Genomic DNA, 25,000 nt, shown 5'->3' on the forward strand with positions numbered 1-25,000 from the left:
AAGAAAATTAAAACTGTAAGTTGAACTTTACAATCAAAATTTATTGTTCGACTGAATAATCCAAAAAACAATTTACAAAGTCCTTACTCCGCGGACTATAATAAGCCGATGATGAAGTTTCTCATATTGGATTTCTCTCTTTTTACTATTAGGTCCCATTTGACTAGGGACAGACTTCTCTTTGGACTACTGCACTGCCCGGAAAAAACAATTTGCATTATTTCAGCTGTTTTGTAAAATTTCCAATCGGATTATATGTATCGTCACGCTGGACTTATTTTGGAATACATTCTATCTAAAAAAAAAACTATTTTGCATTTTGGATTAACTCGAGAGCAGTTCCATTCAAGCGGAAATATTATGCGCGGTTTGCTTTTTTATTAAATAATATAAATATTATTATTTATTTTATAAATTTATATTAGTTTTTTATATATCCAATATTTTTTCATTTTTTTTTATTTGGCAATTTATAAATACAATAAATTCCGGTTTCACTTAATGCCTTAACTAGCAATTTTAGAATTGCTAGCTACAAATATAATTCGCTGATTTCTTTATGTCCTCTGATGAGCAGAATAACAAGAATAGCATTCTTTGAAACTCGGCGGAATAAGGACTTTGTAAATTGTTTTTTGGGGTATTCAGTCGGCAATAAATTTTGATTGTAAATTTCAACTTACAGTTTTAATTTTCTTTCTTTTATAATAAGCTCTACTCTCTATTGTGTATTGAGCTTTTTTTTATTCGGTTGGGATTAAATTTATATTAGTTTGAAGTTTACCATTGCGTATATCAGGTAAACACTAACTCCCTTTGTTTTCATTAATATATATATATGTGTGTGTATGTGTGTGTGTGTGTGTGTGTGTGTGTGTAAAAAATGAGGTCTTCAGGACTGCATACATTGAAGGAAGCCATTCCAACCAAACCTCAAAATTCTTTGTTTTCTGATATTGATTTTGATATCGATCCATCAATCCATGTCAATCGTCTTTCAAATTTCAGGTGGAAACCATTGGTGATAATTACATGTTAGTAAGCAACGTTCCGGACAGGTGCGACACCCATGCGGCCGAAGTCGTAAACGTCGCATTGGATGTGATGGACACTGTACGGCACTATGAAATAGACCACCGACCCGACTGGAGATTGCAAGTCAGAATTGGCATCAATACAGGTAGGCACATACGATCACATGTAAAAACACGCACTAGAAAACGCGCGCGCGTGCACACACACACATACACACACACACAACAATACTGCATTGCACATAAGATCAACATGCACAAATATATACATTGCAACGTATACAATATATACAGTAAATGGGTGATGAAAATTATCGAAATAATATTCCGATGTGATGAAAAATTGAAAATTATGTACATTAAATATAAATTTAAATATAAATATATTCCATGAACAAAGCTTATTTCTTAGAACTGCACGTCTGTGGAACTCTCTCTTCTGTTTCCCTGCTTTCCAGCTGGCTACAATATAATCATCTTCAAGTCCAATGTAAACAAGTTCTTGATAAACCGTTCCCCTTAAGTAATCCAATTTAACAAATTCCCACTACTAACGATTACTACGATATTGTCCCATTGACTACTGTACACTCATTAACCCTTATCCTCGAGTGGCCTCCTGGCCTTAATAAGTAGTGACTCATTTGTAAAAAAAAAATAAAAATTCAAGACTTCCTCAAGATGATAATATATGTGTATGTTGTTCAGATTGTATGCGATCAAAATCATATTCGCTTGTAACGTTCTCTTCAGTATGTACGTAAAATTATCTTTACTCTGGCATCGATCGAACCCGCAACCACATTATGTACAGCCTGACGTTTTACCACTAGGCTATAAAGCCTTGCCTGAAAATACTCTCCGTCTTTATCGTATTTTTATGTATATTTTTACATAATTTATATATATAAAGGTTATCCATGAACGCGTGTTTCTTGCTAACTAGTAATCGACTTGTGTATCGGCGAAATATCTGAATAAACAAATAAATTTGTTTATTAACAAAATGGGTTGTGTTTTTAACCTAAACGTATTTATATACGTATGTTTTTATTTCCAAATATATGCAACGCTTCTAATACAGGTAATATTTCTTATATATATATATATATATATATATATATATATATATATATATATATATATATATATATATATATAGTAATTTATAAAATATACATGGCGATTAAGCTACACTGAATATTCCGCGTTTCATCCACTCTAGGACTCATCAGGCTAGAGTGGATGCAACCCGGAATATTCAGTGTAGCTTAATCGCCATATATATTTTATAAATTACTAACTAGCTCTACCTACGTATTGAGCACTTTTGAAGTAAATACTTAAAGTTTACGCATAAATCTATACTTTCGTATATTAATTTTGTGTGAGTAAATTAAGTAGTTATATATATATATATATATATATATATATATATATATATATATATATATATATATATATATTATTAAAATAGCAAACTTTTAAAATAATGAGAAAGAAGTGAACCATAATCTAATGTTAAAAAATAATATATAAGTCGATTAAAAAAATAATCACGAAGTGTAATACAACCGAAGAAAAAAGTAATTTTTTTTAATCGACTTATGTATTATTTTTTAACATTCGATTATGGTTCACTTCATTCTCATTATATATATATATATATATATATATATATATATATATATATATATATATATATATATATATATACTAATTTTCGTATCCTTATTTAAGAACAGAGTCATGAGAAGTTTTCACAGAAACCCTATTTTTTTTTATAAAAATTTTATATATATATATCTTCTATAATATAAAGCTGAACGTCTGTGTGTGTGTGTCTGATCACGAATAGGCTCCTATATGGTTGAATATTATAGAAAACTGATCACATATAATGATAGAAGATGTATCGAGACACAGGAATGACTATATTTTATCTGGCATAATGATTATTCATTAAAATTGTGGGGTCTGCGTACGCGCCTGGTCTACAAAGTATGGAAATAAAAATGTAAAAATTAAGCAAAAACGTTTACAAGTGTTTTTGATATAGATGTACATAATAATACTTTTATAAGTATGTTTTAACTTAAATAGGGATGGTATAATAAAATTGTGGAGTCTTCGTTCGCGTCTGGCCTCCATAGAATGCAAATAGGCACAAACTTTAATAAAGACTTTTCATATCTATCTGCGTAAGTATACTTTGATAATCATGTTTCAGTTTGAAGAAATATGGTATGATAAAATTATGGGGTGTTCGTTCGCGCCTGACCTCCATAGAATGGAAATATGTCACAAGGTTTAACAAGGTTTTTTTTTTTTAATATAGATCCACATAATATTGTGATACGTGTTTCAGTGTGAACAGGTATGGTATAATAAATTATGGGGTTTATCTATTTTATTTTTACTTTCATCATATTTTGCTTTGGTTTTGATACCCCCAAATTCGAAGCTATCTCTTTACAACCCTTCCTTTTCATAACCTATCATACTTTCATAAATCAGAGTCCATTTTCTGTAGGCTGAATCCACTCAACGACGGGTACTTTTGCTAGTATATATATATATATATATATATATATATATATATATATATATATATATCTTTCAAATAAATATTAACAATTTTTATACCTAAACACACTAATGTCTCATGTTTATGCAATCCTCAGTGTCGTAGGTGATAATTTCTGCTGTTCAGGAGACAAAGTAACATTTGACTTCGTAAGTTAGTATTTTCTCCAGGCCAATGGTAATGAACACAATGATTGAGAAAGATTTAATGTCATGTGCGTAGTAAACAATTATGAGAACATCAATAATATTATCACAGTTACAGTGAACAAAAATGGAAATACAATAAATAAAAATCTACGTTTCATGAATATTCTTTTTAACAATCAAGTGTAATGAAAAAATATTTTTTGGAAACTTTTTTTTTGTGAGAAAAGTTGTTTTTTTTAATGTTTTTTATGTAATAAAAAGATATTTTTTGGAAACTTTTTTTTGTAATAAGTTTTTTTTAAGGTTTTTTTTATGTAATGAAAAAATATTTTTTGGAAATTTTTTTTGTAAGAAAAGTTTTTTTTAATGTTTTTTTTATGTAATGAAAAAATACTTTTTGGAAACTTTTTTTTGTAAGAAAAGTTTTTTTTATGTTTTTTGTTATGTAATGAAAAAATATTTTTTGGAAACTTTTTTTTGTAATAAATGTTTTTTTAAATGTTTTTTTTATGTAATAAAAAAATATTTTTTGGAAACTTTTTTTTGTAAGAAAAGTTTTTTTTAATGTTTTTTATGTAATGGAAAAATACTTTTTGGAAACTTTTTTTTGTAAAAAAAGTTTTTTTAATGTTTTTTTTATGTAATGAAAAAATATTTTTTGGAAACTTTTTTTTGTAAGAAAAGTTTTTTAAAAAAATTTTTATGCAATGAAAAAATATTTTTTGGAAATTTTTTTTTGTAGGAAAAGTTTTTTTAATGTTTTTTTATGTAATGAAAAAATATTTTTTGGAAACTTTTTTTGTAAGATAAGTTTTTTTTAATGCTTTTTTTATGTAATGAAAAAATACTTTTTGGAAACTTTTTTTTTGTAATAAAAGTTTTTTTTTAATGTTTTTTTTATGTAATGAAAAAATATTTTTTGAAAACTTTTTTTTTGTAAGAAAAGTTTTTTTTAATGTTTTTTATGTAATGAAAAAATACTTTTTTCATTACATAACAAAAGTTTTTTTTTAATGTTTTTTTTATGTAATGAAAAAATATTTTTTGGAAACTTTTTTTTTGTAAGAAACGTTTTTTTAATGTTTTTTTTTTCAAAATTATTTTTATGTATGCTGTAGGGATATGCCGAGGCAAAAATACGGGGAAACGGGTCATTAAATGTAGAAACACAATTATTTTATTCATATATGAAATTTTTTTTTTATATCTTCAGGTGCTTGTCTAGCTGGAGTAGTTGGGTCGACAATGCCTCGATATTGTCTCTTCGGTTACACCGTCGTTTTATCGTCGCGGATGGAGAGTAGTAGCCAACGTGAGTTTCTTTTTAATTCTGTTATATAAACGTGTAACCGAGCCCCAAAAGCAACTCGAGGATAAGCGTTAATGAAATTCATCAGTTGAATGATAAGCAATATTATAAGAGGATTGGAAAATATTAAGTATTTGTTGGTAATGGACTTGGAAAATTACCATGTTGTAGCCTCCACGGAAGTAGTTAAATGATAACGTGTTCGGCTATGGTCAAGATTGTCTGCTCATTTTGCCTTCCAGTTTCTGTTCTGCAGACGAAATGAGGGTGATAATTAAGATATGGTTCCTTCTGATGACTGATTATTTTCGTGTTAGATCACGTGACCCCCCCCTCGGCTATCTTCGCCACAAGAAAGTACCTTTTTCATTTATTGCCATTTTATGTTACATTTTTTTCTCTAAGCGTGTTGAACCTTAAAAGAGATTATCACAAAGTTTTGTATTGCCATGTCGAATATAACTTTATCCATTACGCCACAAGTTTCATTTATCCGATACATCTATATATCGATAAAGGTAAGAAGTCTATGTTATGAACACAACAACATATCTATATCTAAAGCTATCGTGTTTTTGAGTTTGTCTGTCCGTACCCAATGATAAACACGTAATTGGTTGAAAAAAAAAGAAGCAGAGTACACATTAGTAAGGCTGTAGTCTTTTTCCGATATTAATACTTGAATTTGAATTTCATTAATTAATGGTCTATTTGGCGAATAGTAATGCGCCGATCTTCCAAAATGGCAGCCTCAACTAGATGGACAGATGCCTCATCAATGACAGAAGGGGGTCGACCAGGTGTGGGAGCTGTTTCCACAGACTTCCGGCCATGTTTGAATTCAGGATGCCAGCGTTTTACAAGGTCATATGATGGGGCATTATCACCATAAGTTTCTTTCATTTCATCAAAAGTCTCGAGCGTCCTTTCAAATACAAAAACCGGATCACTGCTATATATTCAACAGGCTCCATTTCACACCTGACTCAGTTCAAACACCTGTAAAACAGAAACCACAATTAGTTCAGAGCTGTAATTTGCCACATAACCCGTAGAGATATAAATCATTGCACGTGCACAATTTCAGCTAGATCAGACAACTGGAAGTGCGTCAGGGGCATTACTTATTGCACGCCCCTCGTAAACATGGTACTGACAATGCAATCTTTATTACGTATACCACAAGTACATAGGGACATAACTCAATCCTAAAAGGATTTTTCCTACATAAGTTGTGTCATTTGTTATTGTGTCATTTGTTATTGTGTCAATTGTTATTGTGTCATTTATTATTGTGTCAATTGTTATTATGTCAATTGTTATTGTGTCAATTGTTATTGTGTCAATTGTTATTCTGTCATTTGTTATTGTGTCAATTGTTATTGTGTCAATTGTTATTGTGTCAATTGTTCTTGTGTAAATTGTTATTGTGTCAATTGTTATTGTGTCATTTGTTATTGTGTCAATTGTTCTTGTGTCAATTGTTATTGTGTAAATTGTTATTGTGTCAATTGTTATTGTGTAAATTGTTATTGTGTAAATTGTTATTGTGTAAATTGTTATTGTGTCAATTGTTATTGTGTCAATTGTTTATTGTGTCAGTTGTTATTGTGTCAATTGTTATTGTGTAAATTGTTCTTGTGTCAATTGTTATTGTGTCAATTGTTATTGTGTCAATTGTTATTGTGTCAATTGTCATTGTGTCAATTGTTATTATGTCAATTGTTATTGTGTCAAATGTTATTGTGTCAATTGTTCTTGTGTCAATTGTTATTGTGTCAATTGTTATTGTGTCAATTGTCATTGTGTCAATTTTTATTGAGTTATTTCTTTATTTGTGTGCAACTTTGTCTTTTTTTATAGCCATGAAAATTCATATCACCCACAATACGAAAAAAGAATTGGACCGAATCGGAGGTTTTCATCTATCCGATCATGGTTATATATCGATAAAGGTAAGAAGTCTATTTCAATTGATTGTCGCACGCTATGAACATAACAACATATCTATATCTAAAGCTATCGTTTTTGAGTTTGTCTGTCTGTACCCAATTATAAACAGGTAATTGGTTGACAAAAATGGAATAAGCAGAGTCCGCATTAGTAAGGCGGTAGTCTTTTTCCGATAATTATACTTGAATTAGAATTTAATTAATTAATGGAATTATTAATTAATTAATTAAATTAATTTAATTAATTAAAAGGATTAAAAACAACTGGATACGTGTTTTTTTAAATTGAAAAATAATACAAAAAATATTTTTAATGAATTAAACTTTTTATAATCTGCAAAATGTAGGCAAATAGGTTATTTGGCATTAGTTCAAATCAAATTATTTTGCTTAAATCATATTTTCCGTGTTTTTTTTTTTTTTAAGTACGTAAATATGTAATATAGAATGGATGGCTATATGCAAACACCGAGCCGTAAGCAAAATGACGTCACGGTAAAGGAGAAATGGAGAAATAAGACTATAAAGAAAGATGACCACGTTAGAGACGAGGATGACGTTCGAGGGCATGTTTGAGAAGACGATCGCGTGAGAGACGTCACAGCCGTAACAAGAAGTCACGCGTGGCGAGAGAATAAGAAAATAAATGTCGTTTTACAAAAAAAAATCGAGTTGAAGTTCTTTTCTGTTCGTTGTCTACTTTGCGACTGAGGCTTTACAAATATATTCATTATACTTGCTCTTTCCTACAAATGTGAGGCGTGGTATCTGGTCTTGGTATGGCTATTTTGAACGACAATACAATCCTTTGGCATTACCAACAAATTTCTTTTTACATGGTAGTCACCACTCATCAAGGTCTGGAAGCCACTCGGGGATACGGATTATTGCGTGTACAGTAATCAATGGCATAATATCGCGGTAATCGTTAATAATGGAGATTTGATAAAGTGTCTTACTTAAGGGGGCAGTTTATCAAAAATTTCTTTATGTTGGACTTGAAGACATTCAAGTTGTAGTCAGGCGGGAACCAGGCAAACGGAAGAGAGTTCCACAGGCATGCACTTCTAAGAAAGAAGCTTTGTTCGTGGAATCTACGTTTTGATTTAGGCACAGATAAAGAGTGGGGAATGCCGACAATATATATATATATATATATATATATATATATATATATATATATATATATATATATATATATATATTGTCAATGTATATATAAAGTTATTGAATAAATAAATAAATAAATAGATAATAAATAAATAAATAAATTATTAAATAAATAATTAAATAAATAAACAATTAAATAAATAAATAATAAAATAAATGAATTATAAAATCATTAAATAAATAAATAATTAAATAAATAAACAATTAAATAAATAATTAAGTAAATAAATAAAAAAAAATAAAGAATTAAATAAATGAATAAAAAATAATTAAATAAATAATTTATTTGAAAAGTAAATAATTAATTAAATAAATAAACAATTAAATAAATAAATAATTAAAAATAAATTATAAAATAATTAAATAATAAAATTATAAAAAAAATAAATAAATAACTAATCAAATAAATAATTAATTAAATAAATAATGGAATAAATAAATAATTAAATAAATAATTAAGTAAATAAATAAATAAAGAAAGAATTAAATAAAGGATTAAATAAATAATAAAATAAATTATTAAATAAATAAGTAATTAAATAAATGAACAATGAAATAAATAAAAAAATAAAAAAATAAATAAATTATAAAATAATTAAATTAATAAATAATTAAATAAATAATTAAATAAATAAATGATTAAATAAATAATTAAGTAAATAAAAAAAATAATTAATTAAATAAATAAATTATTAAATAAATAAATAATTAAATAAATAAACAATTAAATTAATAAATTATCAAACAAATAAATTATAAAATAATTAAATAAATTAATAAATAAATAATTAAATAATTAATTAAATAAATAATTAAATAATTAATTAAATAAATAAATAATTAAATAAATAAATAATTAAATAAATAATTAAATAAATAAATAAATAATTAAATAAATAATTAAATAATTAAATAAATAAATAAATAATTAAATAAATAATTAAATAAATAATTGAATAAATAAATAAATAATTAAATAAATAAACAAATAATTAAATAAATAAATTATTAAATAAATAAATAAATAATTTAATAAATAAATAAATAATTAAATAAATAATTAATTAAATAAATAAATAATTAAATAAATAAATTATTAAATAAATAATTAAATAATTAAATAAATAAATAATTAAATAAATAATTTAATAATTAAATAAATAATTAAATAATTATATAATTAAATAAATATATAAATTACTCATCTCAAAAGAATTCCAATAAAAAAGGAATAATTATTTTGAACACATTTTTTTAGTTCTTGAAAAGCCCATAAATACATCTCATATAAAGTCGTCCATAACTTGAATATATATTGATACAATAATAATAATAATAATAATAATAATAATAATAATAATAATAATAATAAAATAATCTAAAATGGTTGAAACGAACATCGACGTTTAAAATATGAGGGCAACACGAAAAACAAAATGCCAGAAAGAAATCGTGTCATGAAAAAAACAAACACTCTGTCTGAGAGTCCATCCTTCAAACGTAACATTCACAGGCAACATGAATTGGAACAAATATATTAAGGACATTGCCAAAGCTGCTGCAAAGAATGTGGACTCTCTTTAACGTGTTATAAAATTAATCACACCGTATGATTAGTAGTGTAGAAGGTTTTTTGTAATTGTTGAAAGAAGTTAAGTCTTAGTAGCATTAAATGGCACGGGACTTCATATATTCAAAACAAACATTTTGAAAAAGAAAGTAAAATAAAAAACAAACAATAAACAAAACAAAACAAAATAAAAAACAGACAGGCACCACAACCGTTATAATAATCTTTTTTGTAAATTTTCTATTTCAGGGTTATGTCGGAACTGTCAAGTCGTATTTCGTTGAAGGACGGCGAAAAGAAAATGATGGAGTTACAACCGTTGAAGGGTCGTCATTCTCAGACGATAACTGTCCCAACCTGCAAACAATGGAAAACACTTTAGATTCATTGGAAAATCCGAACTCATACGAAGAATTACTGAAGAATTATTGAAAAATTATGAAAGACTTGTTGACGATCAAAAATGTCCATTAATGTCAGAGATTGCATTTGAAATTTGTTTCACTTCCGGAATTTTGATACTTATGCAGTATAAGGATCGTTCTATTGTCGAATTGTCGATGTACAGAAACTCTGAGAAGTACCGAAATGCTAATTGGCTAAGATCTACTACAAAAAGTAATGACGAAAACATTTATCATTGGTTTATTATTTTTAAAAATCTAAATATTGACCTTGATTTGAACAAAAAATTCATTAAAATATCATAAAAATTGCTATATAAAAATAAATATTTATTTTCCGTAACAATTTCCCAATAACTAATCAAGAATATTATTTTTCAATTATTTTTTTTTAATTGTTTTCATTTCTCAATTAATTTTTCTTAAAATTCTTTATATTTTTCAATTAATTTTTCTTAAAATTCTTTTCATTTTTCAAGTAATTTTTGATTGAATTAGTTTCCTACTGACAGAAGTATTATTTTTCATTGAAAAATTGGCCAGAGTTTGACCGAAAAAAAAAAATAACGAAATTTTCATTCGGCGCATTCCGGCGTTTTTCGACCAGGTTCCCATTCAGTTATTCTTGCAGAACAACTTAATTATTAAAAAAAAAAAAAAGAAGAAGAAGAAGAAGAGTAAAATCTATAAATTGCATTCCTATCATTCGTTGCTGCATGTTTTCCTTGAACGTGTCTCTCTGTGATCCTTCGTAGCCGAGAGAAGCTTGAAAATAAGTTTTTTCATTCCTCAAAAAAAAAAAAAAAAAACACTTCAAGACAAAAATTGATGGAAAATAGGCGACATTTATTCGACTTGATCTTTGGTTCAATCTTTAAAATGTGGGGGAAAACAGAGAACCGGATAGTAACCGGAGGTGATCTATTTCCGATGTTTCCTTGATCCCCATACATAATCAAACCTTTTAACTGGCACAAGGCCATTAAGTTAAGAGCATCTCGTGAAGAGGAGACTGTGTTATGGTAATCCCATAGATTTGTCGTTGGCAATCCAACCGAGACTCGAAGACACACTAAAGCAAAAAGCACCTTACCATGCAGAGGCTTTATTTAACCATCGACATCCTATGATGTGTACGAGTCAGCATTGGTTCCCGGCGGCCGCAGCAATCGGGAGATGCTGGATATATGTCAGAAGGTCTAGACTAGCTGTATCAATATAAACAACAATTCGTTAGACAAATCCTAACATGTAGAACGATGCTGGTTAAAGGAGAAGGTGTATTCATTGACCGTCGCGCTATAACATTTTTGCTTTTATATCGTCATATTCGGTCGCTCACTTTTGTTGTGGTTTTAGGGAAGCATAGAATCAAATAGAGACAACTCTCTGTCTCTGTCTCTGTCTGTCTGTCTGTCTCTCTCTCTCTCTCACACACACACACACACTCGCCTTTGAATTCATTATATTCAGGCGTTTTGGGGGGGGGAGGGGCGACAAAAGGAGGGTGGACCTGTAAATTCACCCTTGTCCGTTTGCCTGTCTGCACTTTTCTCAATAACTACGCCTTGGGATTTTTTGTAATTTTGCGCAAACATTAAACATGATATGAGTAAAAAAGTAACAGAACGGGAAAACTCCGGTTGCCCCCTTCTAGGGGTGCTTTTCAGGTTAAAATGGCTAAAATTGACACTTTTGTGCTTATAAAAAAAAAAATGATTCCTTGGATTTTTATAAAACTTTCTGAAAGTTAGTTTTGTAACTAACTGATTTCTATATAATTTTATTTGTCTATATTTCGCGATAACTCTTGGGTGTGTTGCAGGGGTTCTTTTAGGGCTAATAAAAACACTCTATTTTTGGGACTATTTTACCTTATTTGTCCAAAATTTTCTGTGTATGTCTATTTAATAGTTTTGCATGGTGTTGAACTCAAATTTAAATGTTAGGCCTTGAGGACTTTGGGGGCTAAATGGGGGGGGGGCAAATGATGGACTTAGTCAGTTTTTTTACATTTTTTTTTTTTTTCGTGGTGCAGAACTCGAATTTCCATATGTTAATGCCTAAAAGTGCACTGTTTGTTCATTTTCACCAGGATTTGACGTTCGCTGGGAACTTTTGGGGCTAAATGGGAAGGGGGGAGCTGCTGAATTTAGTCATTTTTATGCCTCGTTCTCTGTGCATGCTTTACTTGTTATTGTTTTTGTCTGTAAGTACAAATTTTTGTCTGTAAGTACAAAGTGCCTTAAATAAGTTTCCAGACATTTTGTACAAACATTTAAAATTGTTGTAGACTCTTGAAAATTCAGTAAGTGATTGCTTTACATCTTATGAAATGACTGACCAATTTTTATGATTTTAGGTTCAAATGAACAGCTACAGCAGGAATTGGAATACACCCTACTAAAGCGTGATTGTCACAGCTGGTGAATTTCAAAAATGAAATTTGGACGTGAGGACACTTTAGAACAACGATATGCAATAAAATTCTGTTTTAAACTTGCAAAAAAAAATGCCACAGAAATATATTGAATGCATCAGACTGCTTTTGGACCATCTTGCATAAATCGAGCATCTGTTTTTCGGTGGCGTAAAAGATTCCAGGAAGGCAAAGATGATTAGAGGGATGATGAGAGATACAGGAGGAGTAAGGAAGTCAGAACATCAGAGTTGATTAGACAAACAAAGAATTTCATGGATAAGGATCGTCGTGCGTCTATAGAAACAATAAGTGCACTGTTTGATGTCAGTGTGGGAACTGTACGCATAATTATTCATGAGGAACTGAAGATGCGGAAGATTTGCGCGAAGTTTGTTCCAAACGTTTTAAGAGAAGATCAGACTATTTGACCAAGATGGGGAAAAAAGACAGTTCCTCACCCTCCCTATAATCCAGACCTTGCTCCCTGTGACTTTTTGTTATTCCCTAAGCTCAAGGAAAACCTTAGAGGTTGTCATTATGAGACAATTGAGGAGATGAATGATGCTGTGACGTAGGTCATTGAAACGCTCACCCATGACGACTTTCATGGAACCTTCCAGAAGTTGTTGGAACGGTACAGCATGTGTATTGCAGTCGGAGGAGATTACTTCGAAGGAAACAAGAGTTTCATATGTGTACTATAAATAAAAGTGCCCATACAAAAAAGTCTGGAAACTTATTAAAGGTACCTCGTACTATCTTCGTTCATCCCTCCCCCAGGAGAGTAGGCAAAGGATAATTCACGTATTGATGTGAAACTTAAGATAACAAATAAGATGAGCAACTGTTGGTGTTTTTCTCTTATTTTGTTACGTCAGTACGTCTACAAGGAAAGAGGAAGACATAGGAGGTTCAGTTGCTTCATCACTACTACGTATATGCTTACGATGAGACATCACCAATCAACGAGCCAACTACTATAGATAAACGACAGAGATGAGAAGCTGTTTCTCTTTAAAAAAAAAAAAGGCGCAAGGGTCAATTTGTAGAGATCGAAGAAATTCTCTACGCTAGGAAGGCACCGAAATTTCGGTCGCTACATTCCTAACCCTAACCCTTACCATAACCTACGACCAGCTTTGCTACGGGACGTCATCAACGTCTTCCGTGAGGCGAACAGCTGTTTTTAATCGGATACTTTTTCTAACTTTTCAATGTTTGGTAGTACGCGACCTGAATCTTATCACGGGAAATGTTGGCATCTTATTGTGTTAACTTGTTAGCGATGGTCCTTCTCGTTTGACGCCGACTACTACACAACCCAACTTCAAACTTGTAAGAGAAACAACAGAAAAACACGCACCTTTCGGCGCGTATAATTTTGACAAAGTAAAACGAATTCAAAACGTATCGTGATATAATATACACTTTATCTCTCTCTCTCTCTCTCTCTCTCTCTCTCTCTCTATCTCTCTCTCTCTCTCTCTCTCTCTCGTCGGGCTCCTTGCTCAGACCAATGTGATTCTTTCTCTCCAGATTTCCCTGTCATCCATCAAATCTTCAGGATCACACTTGTGCAATTTGCTGGATGTAAGTGGATCTAGGTCGGCCTATGCTCGTGCACCCGTTTTGTGGAGTGGAGTGCATAGCAGTATATTCTCACCATCTCTTGCTTGCTCCTCTGCCATTGACCGGCAAATCATAGACGTCACTCCCTGATGGTAGTAGATATGGCAGGTAGGTTGCCATAAAGTTGCTGCTTCGTGAAATGATCTTGCAACGATATATTGAACACTGTTCGTAGCAAATGGGATTTTCTGGATTGATAATTTGTATTAGCTAAATCAACGAAATGGCCACTGAATTTGATCTGATGTCGTGTTTATCTAAAAATGAAACTTAAATTTTAACCCGAAATGCTTTCTCATTTTTATTATGAATAATATAAATTAATAAAATTTAACAACAATGATAAATAAATGAATAAAACCATTTTAAATCCTATAAAGAATTTTCGTCGCATTCTTCTCTAACCGCGACCTGTAATGTTCCCCCAAATGTTATTGTACGTGTGAAACGGCAAAATGAAAACTCGACAAAAAAAATGTAGTTGCCATTTTATAAAGAGATCAACTAACCGAGGAGGCACAGTAATTATGTTCTTTAAAAATTACTATCTATCTATCTATCTATCTATCTATCTATCTATCTATCTCTATCTTTATATCTATCTCTATCTATCTATCTATCTATATATATATATCTTTATATCTATCTCTATCTATCTATATCTATCTTTATATCAATCTCTATCTATATATCTATCTTTATATCTATCTCTATATATCTATCTATCTATCTATCTATCTACCTATATATATATAATATATATATATATATATATATATATATATATATATATAGTTAGTTAGTTAGTTAGTTAGTTATAAAATATATATGGCGATTAAGCTACACTGAATATTCCGCGTTTCATCCACTCTAGGATTCTTCAGGCTTATGTGCGAATTTTGTGGTTGCCTGTCCTTTTTATACACGCACCTTCTATTGAAATTTTAGTTAGCCAATCAGCTTTCTAGTATCCACCGCGCCCTTCCTATCAGCCAATGGCCATGCACTTACCGGACAAAGGCCTATTTGACCTCTGGTTGAACTATTCCTTTGTGTATGCTTTATTTTGCCTGGATATCTAGTTTTAAATTTAGGTTAGTTTTTTATGTTAGTTTATATATATATATATATATATATATATATATATATATATATATATATATATATATATATATACTAGCGGGGGTACCCGGCGTTGCCCGAGTGTTTGTTTCCGGGACGGGGGGGGGAGTTTTAAAAAATGTTATGGTAGGTAAGTAAAAAAAAACCATCTGCAACGTTAACAGTTCGGCCACCAAGAAAAGTCCATTCCAGTTGTTTAGGAAAAAAAAAAAAAAAACGACTACGGTAGGTCGGCGCGAACGTGAAAATATAATGTGAATTGTCCAGCACGCTAACCACTACGCCACAGATCACTGCCGCTTAGTTTAGTGATTTTAAATAACTTCACATGAAAGAACTACGAAGCCAAACCGGTGTTCTCTTCTCAACTGTTCCTTGTGAACGATCCCCAAACAGTGTTAAGTGGTGTCAGGGGGAGGAGGAATTTATTAGAGAGAAAATATTTTACCACTTCCATTGATCTTAACCGATTTTGGCCGTGACTTCTCAGCAGAAAAAGTATAGAAATCTAAGATTATCGAGGAATTTGAGAAATAATAAGCCTATAACACACCTCAGATATTGTTCTGCCGTTTGTGCATATTATATTTGCATGAAATATCTTGATTTTTAATCATATTAATGTCAAAATCCGACGGGAAAAAATGAGTTCATTTCATTTATATAGAAGAAGAAGAATAGAAGATAGAAGATAGAAGATAGAAAAAGAAGAAGATATATATGTGTGTGTGTGTGTGTGTGTGTGTGTGTGTGTGTGTGTGTGTGTGTGTGTGTGTGTGTGTGTGTGTGTGTACGCGCGCAATATATAATAATTAATTGAGGATTGATTATATAATAATACATACGCAATCTTCATAAATTAAAATATCATGTTTAAGCGTATTGTACGACCGAGTAACGCCGGGCGGCCAGCTACTGTTATAATATTTTTATTGTGAAAAAAGGATTATCCAAATGAAGTGACTTTGAGTCGCAAGATCTGTTGCTTGACGGCGAAAAGATCTGTTGCTTGACGGCGAAAAGATCTGTTGCTTGACGGCGAAAAGATCTGTTGCTTGACGGCGAAAAGATCTGGCAGATGAAGTATTGGACTTTTGTTTTGTTAAAAAGCAAAGCCTGTTCCATTTAAGTGCGACCATATGTTAATTATATTGTTTAAAGTTCTAAAAAAGTAAAGGTTCAGCGTTTTTTAATACCATGTTCGCTTTATTACCTTAAGTCACTTTCGTGTCGGGCTACCTTGAGCCGGGTTAATCTCTCCGTATTTGTAGAATCGCTTACTCAGCAAAATTTATTCATGCATACAAATCTAAATGGATAGGTCCATAGAATTATTTTTTTTTATTTTATTTCATATTTATTTCAATATTTTAAAGTCAATTCAAATTTGCAGCATAGCCAGAATTTGATATTCCCTTTACACCTCCTCCTTTGTGAGAAGCTGGTTCAAGCCGCCTATAGTTTACATACTTCTTGGTTGATAAAGTTGATTGCGGCTATTTATATCAGACTAGAATTAATTCTAGTGGTTAAAAAAATAACTGTAATATTCATACGGTTGGGGTCATCGGAGACCAAATTAATGTAGGTGAGGAATGGATGTTAATGCTAGAAAAACGTACATCCCCCTTATATTAATGTGAAGATGTATTTCAAAATAAACACCAAAACTAAGTCCAAAAGTTAGTCGTTTTTTTTGTTTGTTTTTTTTAAATCTTTCTATTATATCTATTACTAGCAGACTGCCCAGCATTGCCCGGTCGTAAAATACGTTTAAATATGATATTTTGATAATTGCAGATTTCGTATTTATTATTACACTAGCGGGGGGTACCCGGCGTTGCCCGGGTGTTTGGAGGTGTGTGTGATCACCCGGGTGTTTGTGTCCGGGGGGGGGGGGGTAAAATAAAAAAGTTTTGGTAGGTAAGTATGAGGATCGAACCCGAACCCTTGAGGCGAAGTTGGAAATTAAAGTGTGAAAAAAGAACGTGCGACATTAAGCATTGGCCCACCACGAAATATTAACGAAAACACGTTTGAATTTATTTAATTATTTAGAATTGGCAGGTGCACATTTTAATGACTTAATGAGGTCAACTTTGACTGCGGACAGTATTTTATTTACTGCGGGAACGCTTGTTTTATTTTTATTTTCCCAAGATGTTAGGGGGGGCCGCTCCCCATAAAAAGGGGATTGTCCAAATTGAATAGCAATTGTCTGGTATGAGGAAAATTTTCCACATTGATCAACGCTGATTGCTTTCGGACATTTCCGGCGATCCCGACCGGAAAAATACTGCCAGAATTAGTGTCGCTTTTATTATACGAAAATGCCTAATCCACATGCGGCGAGCGAAAAATATTGAATATTTATCTTTTGAAAGTAGAGCAAATTAAATAGACAGGCGACCTCCGTTGTTAACTCGTAGATATTATGATTTATATGTGATATAAAAAGTTTTAAGAAGTTGTGAGCCGACCGACCTCTTCTCGGAAAAAAAGCCTTTCTTGGACATACACAAAAGGCGAACATACATACACACATTTTCGCTTTACTATACATATATTATATATATATATAATATATATATATAATATATATATATATATATATATATATATATATATATATATATATATATATAGAGAGAGAGAGAGAGAGATTATATTTAGCCCAATATATAGTAATGACTTAAAAAGTTAAAATAAAAAGTAAAAATGATTCGTACACCACCACCGAGGATCGAAACCAAAGCGTTTAACTTACGATCTACGTTTTCCTCTTACGTTACTGCCTGAGCAATGAAGACATGTTTGCTGCAAAGCTAAAAATTAAAACGAACCAATAGCTATTTCGTAACGCATGCATATTCGTAATGCCGTCGTTCGACCTTCACCTGGCAAATTCTATTTCTTTAATTTTAACATCTTTATACAGATTTTCCCCGGCTACAACGCAAATATAAAGTTTTGCGTCGGTTCAAATACCTTATTTATAAAATTTCATGTCTGTAGACCAAAAGCTGACAGAGGAGTCTTCCACGACCCATATATAACAAAGTTGTATGTTTTTTAAATAAAGAGAAAAAAGGTTTTTAAGATGAATACAAACAAAAAAAAAAACTAAATTAGCAGGAGTATAGATTTTATAAAACTCAAATCGTCTTGCTTGGGCGTTGAAACTGTCCATCCCGGCTAGAAAAATTATTCGCATGTGTAAGTAAATAAAAACAAAGCCATGAAAGCTTTTTTTAATCGACAATTCTTAGCATTTAAAATATGCAAATCAAAATAAAACGGTAAATCCTTTATACTTTTTGACATCGGCATTTTACGAATTTTATTTGTATTTTTCATTGCAAGTTGAAATCGTTTTTAAACCAAAAAAAAAAAAAAAACAAATATGTTTATGATTTAATGTCTTTTATATATTCTATAATTCACTGTTTAAAGACGTTAAAATTACTCAAATCAGCTTGCCCAGTCGTTGAAACAGTTAATAAAAAGAAATTACTTAACTATCAACACATAATAATATCTAACATTTTTAATATAAATATTTTTAAAAGAATTGATTGCGTTACAAATGAAAAATTGGGCAAGTTTGGAGATTGAGTGGCGAAATATTCTCGACCCCTACATAAAAAAGGAACCTGATTCCTCTAATCACCATTATGTTGGAAGCAATATGCAAACAATTATATCGCTAGTTAAGAAGTTAACAGTTTTAAATATGCAGTTTTTTTATCTATCCATATATCTATAAAAGTGAACGTGTCTGTCTGTCTGTCTATGTGTGTGTCTGTGTATGTACATTTCCATACGCAATAACTCTGTCAATTTTCAGTCTACAGACTCGAAATGTGATATACAGGGTACTGAGATTTGGAAAAATCGATGTGATCTGTGTGTGGCCAGAAATTTGGCGATTAAGGGGTCAAAGTTCAACGATTTGACCTTTGAGAACTCTACCAAACTCCTTCGACAATTTTGGGTCTACGCACTTGAAATTTAAGATATAGGTTCCTTGGACATGGATCTAACTTAATAACCTGATTTGAGCCCTAAACAATAAATTTTAAGTGGTCATAATAGGGGTCGAAGTTTAAAAAATTGACCTTTTTTTGCTCAACATACACCTTCAAATACACGGGCAACGCCGGCTGAAATTCTAGTATATCTATAAAAGTGAAAGTGTCTGTCTGTCTGTGTGTCTGTGTGTGTACATTTCCCTACGCAATAACTCTGTCAATTTTCAGTCTACAGACTCAAAATTTGATATACAGGGTACTGAGATTTGGAAAAATCGATGTGATTGATTTGCGACCAGAAATTTTGCGATTAAGGGGTCAAATTTCAACGATTTGACCTTTGAGAACTCTACCAAACTCCTCCGACAATTTTGGGTCTAAACACTTGAAATTTTAGATATAGGTTCCTTGGACATGGATCTAACTTAATAACCTGATTTGAGCCCTAAACAATAAATTTTAAGGGGTTATAATAGGGGTCGAAGTTTAAAAAATTGAACATTTTTGCCCAGCATACACCTCAAAAGACCCGGGCAACGCCGGGCACCCATCCTAGTAGACTATATAAACATTTTTTAAGTGATAAGCATTTTCATTCATTTCAAATAATATATACAGAACTTATTTTAAAAATTTTACACAATATCAGACCTTTTTTAATTTCAAACAATGTAAATAGAAGTTGTTTTTTTTTTATATTTTGAACGGTATAAATAAAAGATGTTATAATTTTAAACAATATAAACTGTTTATTTTTAATTTTAAACAATATAAACAGATTTTTAAAAAATAAATATTGTTCACGAATGCTTTAGAGTATACGGAGAAAGATTTCCCCCCAAAACTTCGTTTCTAACGTTTCAAAATTTTAAAAGGATTTTTTTTAACATGAAGATCACCACTTATCAAGGCCCAGAAGCCACTCGGGGATAAGGGTTATTTTGTGTACAGTAATCAATGGGATAGTGTTGCAGTATTCATTAGTATTGGAGATTTGATATAGTGTCATTACTTAGGGGGGCGGTTCATCAGGAATTTGTTTATATTGGACTTGAAGACATCCATGTTGAAGTCAGGAGGGAAACAGGCAAGTGGTAGAGTGTTCCACAGGCGTGCAGTTCTAAGAAAGAGGCTTTGTTCATTGAATAAAGAGTGTGGAAATTATTGACAGTGGTTTCAGCTAGACGGGTGTTTATCGTGAAAGATTGGCGAGGGGGACAGAGATTGGAGCTAAGACGAGCACCTGCCATGGTAATAACGATAAATCAAAGATAGGCTCACAACGTCTCTTCTGTGGGAGAGAGGTTGTAGGGAAGAGAAAAGGGCATCCCCCACTAAGCCACGAAGTCTATTTTGTACTCTGATCATTTCAATTGTATTTTCATTGCAAGTTCGAATCGTTTTCAAACAACAAAAACAAAAAACAACAACAGCAAAAATAACAAAACAACAACAGCAAAAAAAAAAAACAACAGAAAAAACAACAACATCAAAATAAAAAAACAAAAAAATCAACAACAGTAAAAATCAAAAAAAAAACAACAGCAAAAAAACAACAGCAAAAAAAACAACAGCAAAAAAAACAACAGCAAAAAAAACAGCAAAAAAAAACAACAACAGGAAAAAAACAACAACAACAGCAAAAAAAAAAAAATAGTACATGATCAATTAACATATTTGGTATATTTTTACGATTCAACCCAGCGTAGTTTTTCCTCCTACAAATAAAATTAAAACCTACTTTTTTTTTTTTTTTTTTTTTTTTTTTTGGTTAATACGTTCCAATGGCCTTTAAAAAGTAGGAATTTTTAGAAAAATCATAAAAATTTAACATTTTAAAAGTGGGGAATCACTTTCCTATATAAATTTTACATAAATGAACACCCACATCTTGGCCATGTAGCGGTAAACGAGACATGTAATCGTTAGCATTTCTTCAAGTTTGTGGCGGGGGGGGGGGCAAAAAGAGAGAACGGGTGGTGTGGGGTCGTAATTTCCCAACATTTTTTTTTAAATACGTAGAAACACTTCAAAACGTGTGTGAGGGATTTTTTTTAAAGATTTGCTTTGGAAAGTTCTTACCGTTAAATATTACTGAATTATTATTCCCCGATATTTTTAAGGCTGTTAACAAAAAAAAAAGGGGGGGGCTAGCCTGTACAGTGCACACTTCCTACCTGTATTTTTTCTTTTTCGTTTTTTTTTTTTTTACATTTTTTTCGACGGATTACACTTCTAGTTTATAAATGTTTTTTTTTTCAAGACCTTCATTATCCAATGTATTCCGTATTTTTTCCTCTGGTCGCCATGTTTGTTTTAGCGCACGCGTGCATTCAATTTTTGCGCGTTTATACATTAATTCTGTATATTCACTTACACTTCATACATTAATTCTGTATACTCATTATTCCATAGCTAGCTATAAAATATACTGACCCAACGGGTCATCGGTAGTCTAGTAATATATATACTTTCGATTTGTTTTTTAGCCGGCAAAAATAACTGCTAAGGGATTAAATTTAAAACAAAAAACAGAAGTTTATTTATGAAGCTGTTACTCCTGCGCATACGCAGATAAAAACATTCATAGCTTAAAATCGCTTAATTTTTAACATTTCCTATCCGTCTGTCCAGGCTGAAGCATTAGACGTTTTGGTTGCGATTTTAACTCATGCCACCCAAGTAATATATATATATATATATATATATATATATATATATATATATATATATATATATATATATATATATTGTTTTAGATAACTTTTGAAATCATTACTATATATTGGGTACAATATAATAATCAATTGAGAATTGGTTCTTTAATAATAAATATCGAATTTTCATGAATTAAAATATAATTATGCAGATTATACGATCGGGCAATTCCGGGCATTCTGCTAGTACATTATAAAAATGATACAGACATACACGAGCCAATGTTTGAAAAGTAGTCATAAAATTCTTTAGAAATATAGACAAAATATTTTATCCAAGTAAAAGCCTGACTACTAGTAGAGTTGGCCGTCCTAGTAGGTCACGGGCTAAAGATCAAAATAGTAGAAAATTACGTAAATACGTCGAACTGGCCAGAAAGCTGAAGGCAATCTGGAATCTAAATAAACGATTATAACATGAACAATGGTAGAAGTAGGAAGAAAAGAAGACAAACCAAACTGAACGGGAAGGGCCGAGTCAAATATGGTGAAACGCGACTTGTGGCGGTTTTCGGTCTTTTAATTGAAAAAACAGCCGCGTGGGACAATTCGCGAGAATTTCTGGAGAAAATATCAGCGTAACGAGAGTTGGCATTTCAATTATAATTACACTTTGTTTTATATATATATATATATATATATATATATATATATATATATATATATATATATATATATATATATACCTTGGTAAACTTTTATTTATATATATATATATATATATAATTACACTTTGTTTTTTATATATATATATTATTTATATATATATATATATATAATTACACTTTCTTTTATATATATATGTATACACTTTATATATATATATTATTTATATATATATAATTACCTTTTGTTATATATATATTATTTATATATATATTATTTATATATATATAATTACACTTTGTTTATATATATATATTATTTTTTATATATATTATTTATTTATATATATAATTACACTTTGTTTTATATATATATATATATATATATATATATATATATATATATATATATACCTTGGTAAACTTATTGTAATTTTTATTTATTTATATATATATATATAATTACACTTTGTTTTTTATATATATATATATATTATATATATTATATATATATATTATATATATTATATATATATAATTACATTTTGTTTTATATATATATGTATACACTTTATATATATATGTATATATTATTTATATATATATTATTACACTTTGTTATATATATATTATTTATATATATATTATTTATGTATATATATATAATTACACTTTGTTTATATATATATATATTATTTTTTATATATATTATTTATTGATATATATAATTACACTTTGTTTTTCATATATATTATTTTTATATATATATCATTTTTATATGTATATAATTACACTTTGTTTTTATATATATTATTTATATATATATAATTACACTTTGTTATATATATTATTTATATATATATTATTTATATATATATATATATATATATAATTACACTTTGTTTTATAGATATATATTATTTATATATATATATTATTTATATATATATATAATTACACTTTGTTTATATATATATATATTATTTTTATATATATATAACTACACTTTGTTTTATATATATATTTATATATGTATTATTTATATATCTAATTACACTTTGTTTTATATATATATTATATATATAATTCCACTTTATATATATATATATATATTATTTATCTATATATAATTACACTTTGTTTTTATATATATATATTATTTATATATGTATATAATTACGCTTTGTTTTATATATATATTAGTTATATATATATAATTAAACTTTGTTATATACATATATATATATTATCTATATATATATATATAATTACATTTTGTTTTATATATATATTATATATATATATATATATATATATAATTACACTTTGTTTTTACGCATACACATGGTCGAGCACACATATAAACACAAACACACATATATAGATATATACGTGCATACATATGAACACACACATGTATAAAGAGACATATGTACACCCACAAAATCTCTACTATTGTACAAAAGTCACATTGTGTGTGAGTTCCTTCCTCATAGATTCCGAAACGGCTGAGCCTATCTTTCGCAAATTTCACACAAAGGTAATTTATATGCCTAGCAGTGTTCTTTAATATGTCTTTTATAGAAATTCATCCGATAACTCTCGAATACCGAGAAATAAAAATCCGATCCTAAAAATTGTCTTTCTTCTCTTATAGATGAAAAATAATTTTGACAGGGGAATATTTAACGTTACACCGTCCAATGTAACGTAATTTTCCCCTGTAAAAAATATTTTTTATCTATAAGAGAAGAAAGACTATTTTTAAGATCGTCTAGGACAAATATCAGCTGACGTGATATTGTAAACGAACGCAGACGGAATTTGATGAACGATATTATTATTATTATTATTATTATTATTATTATTATTAATTTTTTATTTGTTTGTTTGTTTGTTTGTTTGTTTGTTTGTTTGTTTGTTTGTTTGGTTTTTTTTGCGAATTAGACTTGCTGCATTCACTTATTATATGGTTTATCGTCTCGTCGCTTTGTCTAAATATATCTGATATCTAGGCTCGAACGTGAAATTTTAAGATAACGACGCTGCTACTATAACGACTTCTTCTTCTTCTTCTTCTTATTATTATTATTATTATTATTATTATTATTATTATTATTATTATTATTAATGCATTCATTTATTTATTTATTACTTTTTATTTTCATTTTTATTTATTTATTTATTTTTGCGAATTAGTCCACCGGGCGAATTATTCCTCGTAATATATAATATTCATTAGAGGATTGACTCAACAATAATACATAGGCAATTTGCATGAATTAAAATATCATGTTTA

The 25,000-nt window shown here is 29.6% G+C and overlaps 1 protein-coding gene across 3 annotated transcripts in view; it reads left to right on the forward strand.

Moving 5' to 3' along the window:
- LOC145259748 (atrial natriuretic peptide receptor 2-like) overlaps positions 1-10,523 on the forward strand; it is a 182,065-nt gene extending 171,542 nt beyond the window's left edge. For all 3 annotated transcript variants that reach the window (XM_080117454.1, XM_080117455.1, XM_080117456.1), the window contains 4 exons: positions 1,009-1,180; positions 4,984-5,082; positions 6,943-7,034; positions 10,021-10,523. In XM_080117454.1, coding sequence (XP_079973580.1) covers positions 1,009-1,180; positions 4,984-5,082; positions 6,943-7,034; positions 10,021-10,203 — 546 coding nt within the window. In that variant the 3' untranslated portion in view covers positions 10,204-10,523. The remainder of the gene's footprint in view (positions 1-1,008; positions 1,181-4,983; positions 5,083-6,942; positions 7,035-10,020) is intronic.
- The last annotated feature ends 14,477 nt before the right edge of the window (positions 10,524-25,000 follow it).

This window comes from Euprymna scolopes, chromosome 35, assembly GCF_053919585.1.
Source record: "Euprymna scolopes isolate OS-2025 chromosome 35, ASM5391958v1, whole genome shotgun sequence".
NCBI lineage: Eukaryota > Metazoa > Mollusca > Cephalopoda > Sepiida > Sepiolidae > Euprymna > Euprymna scolopes.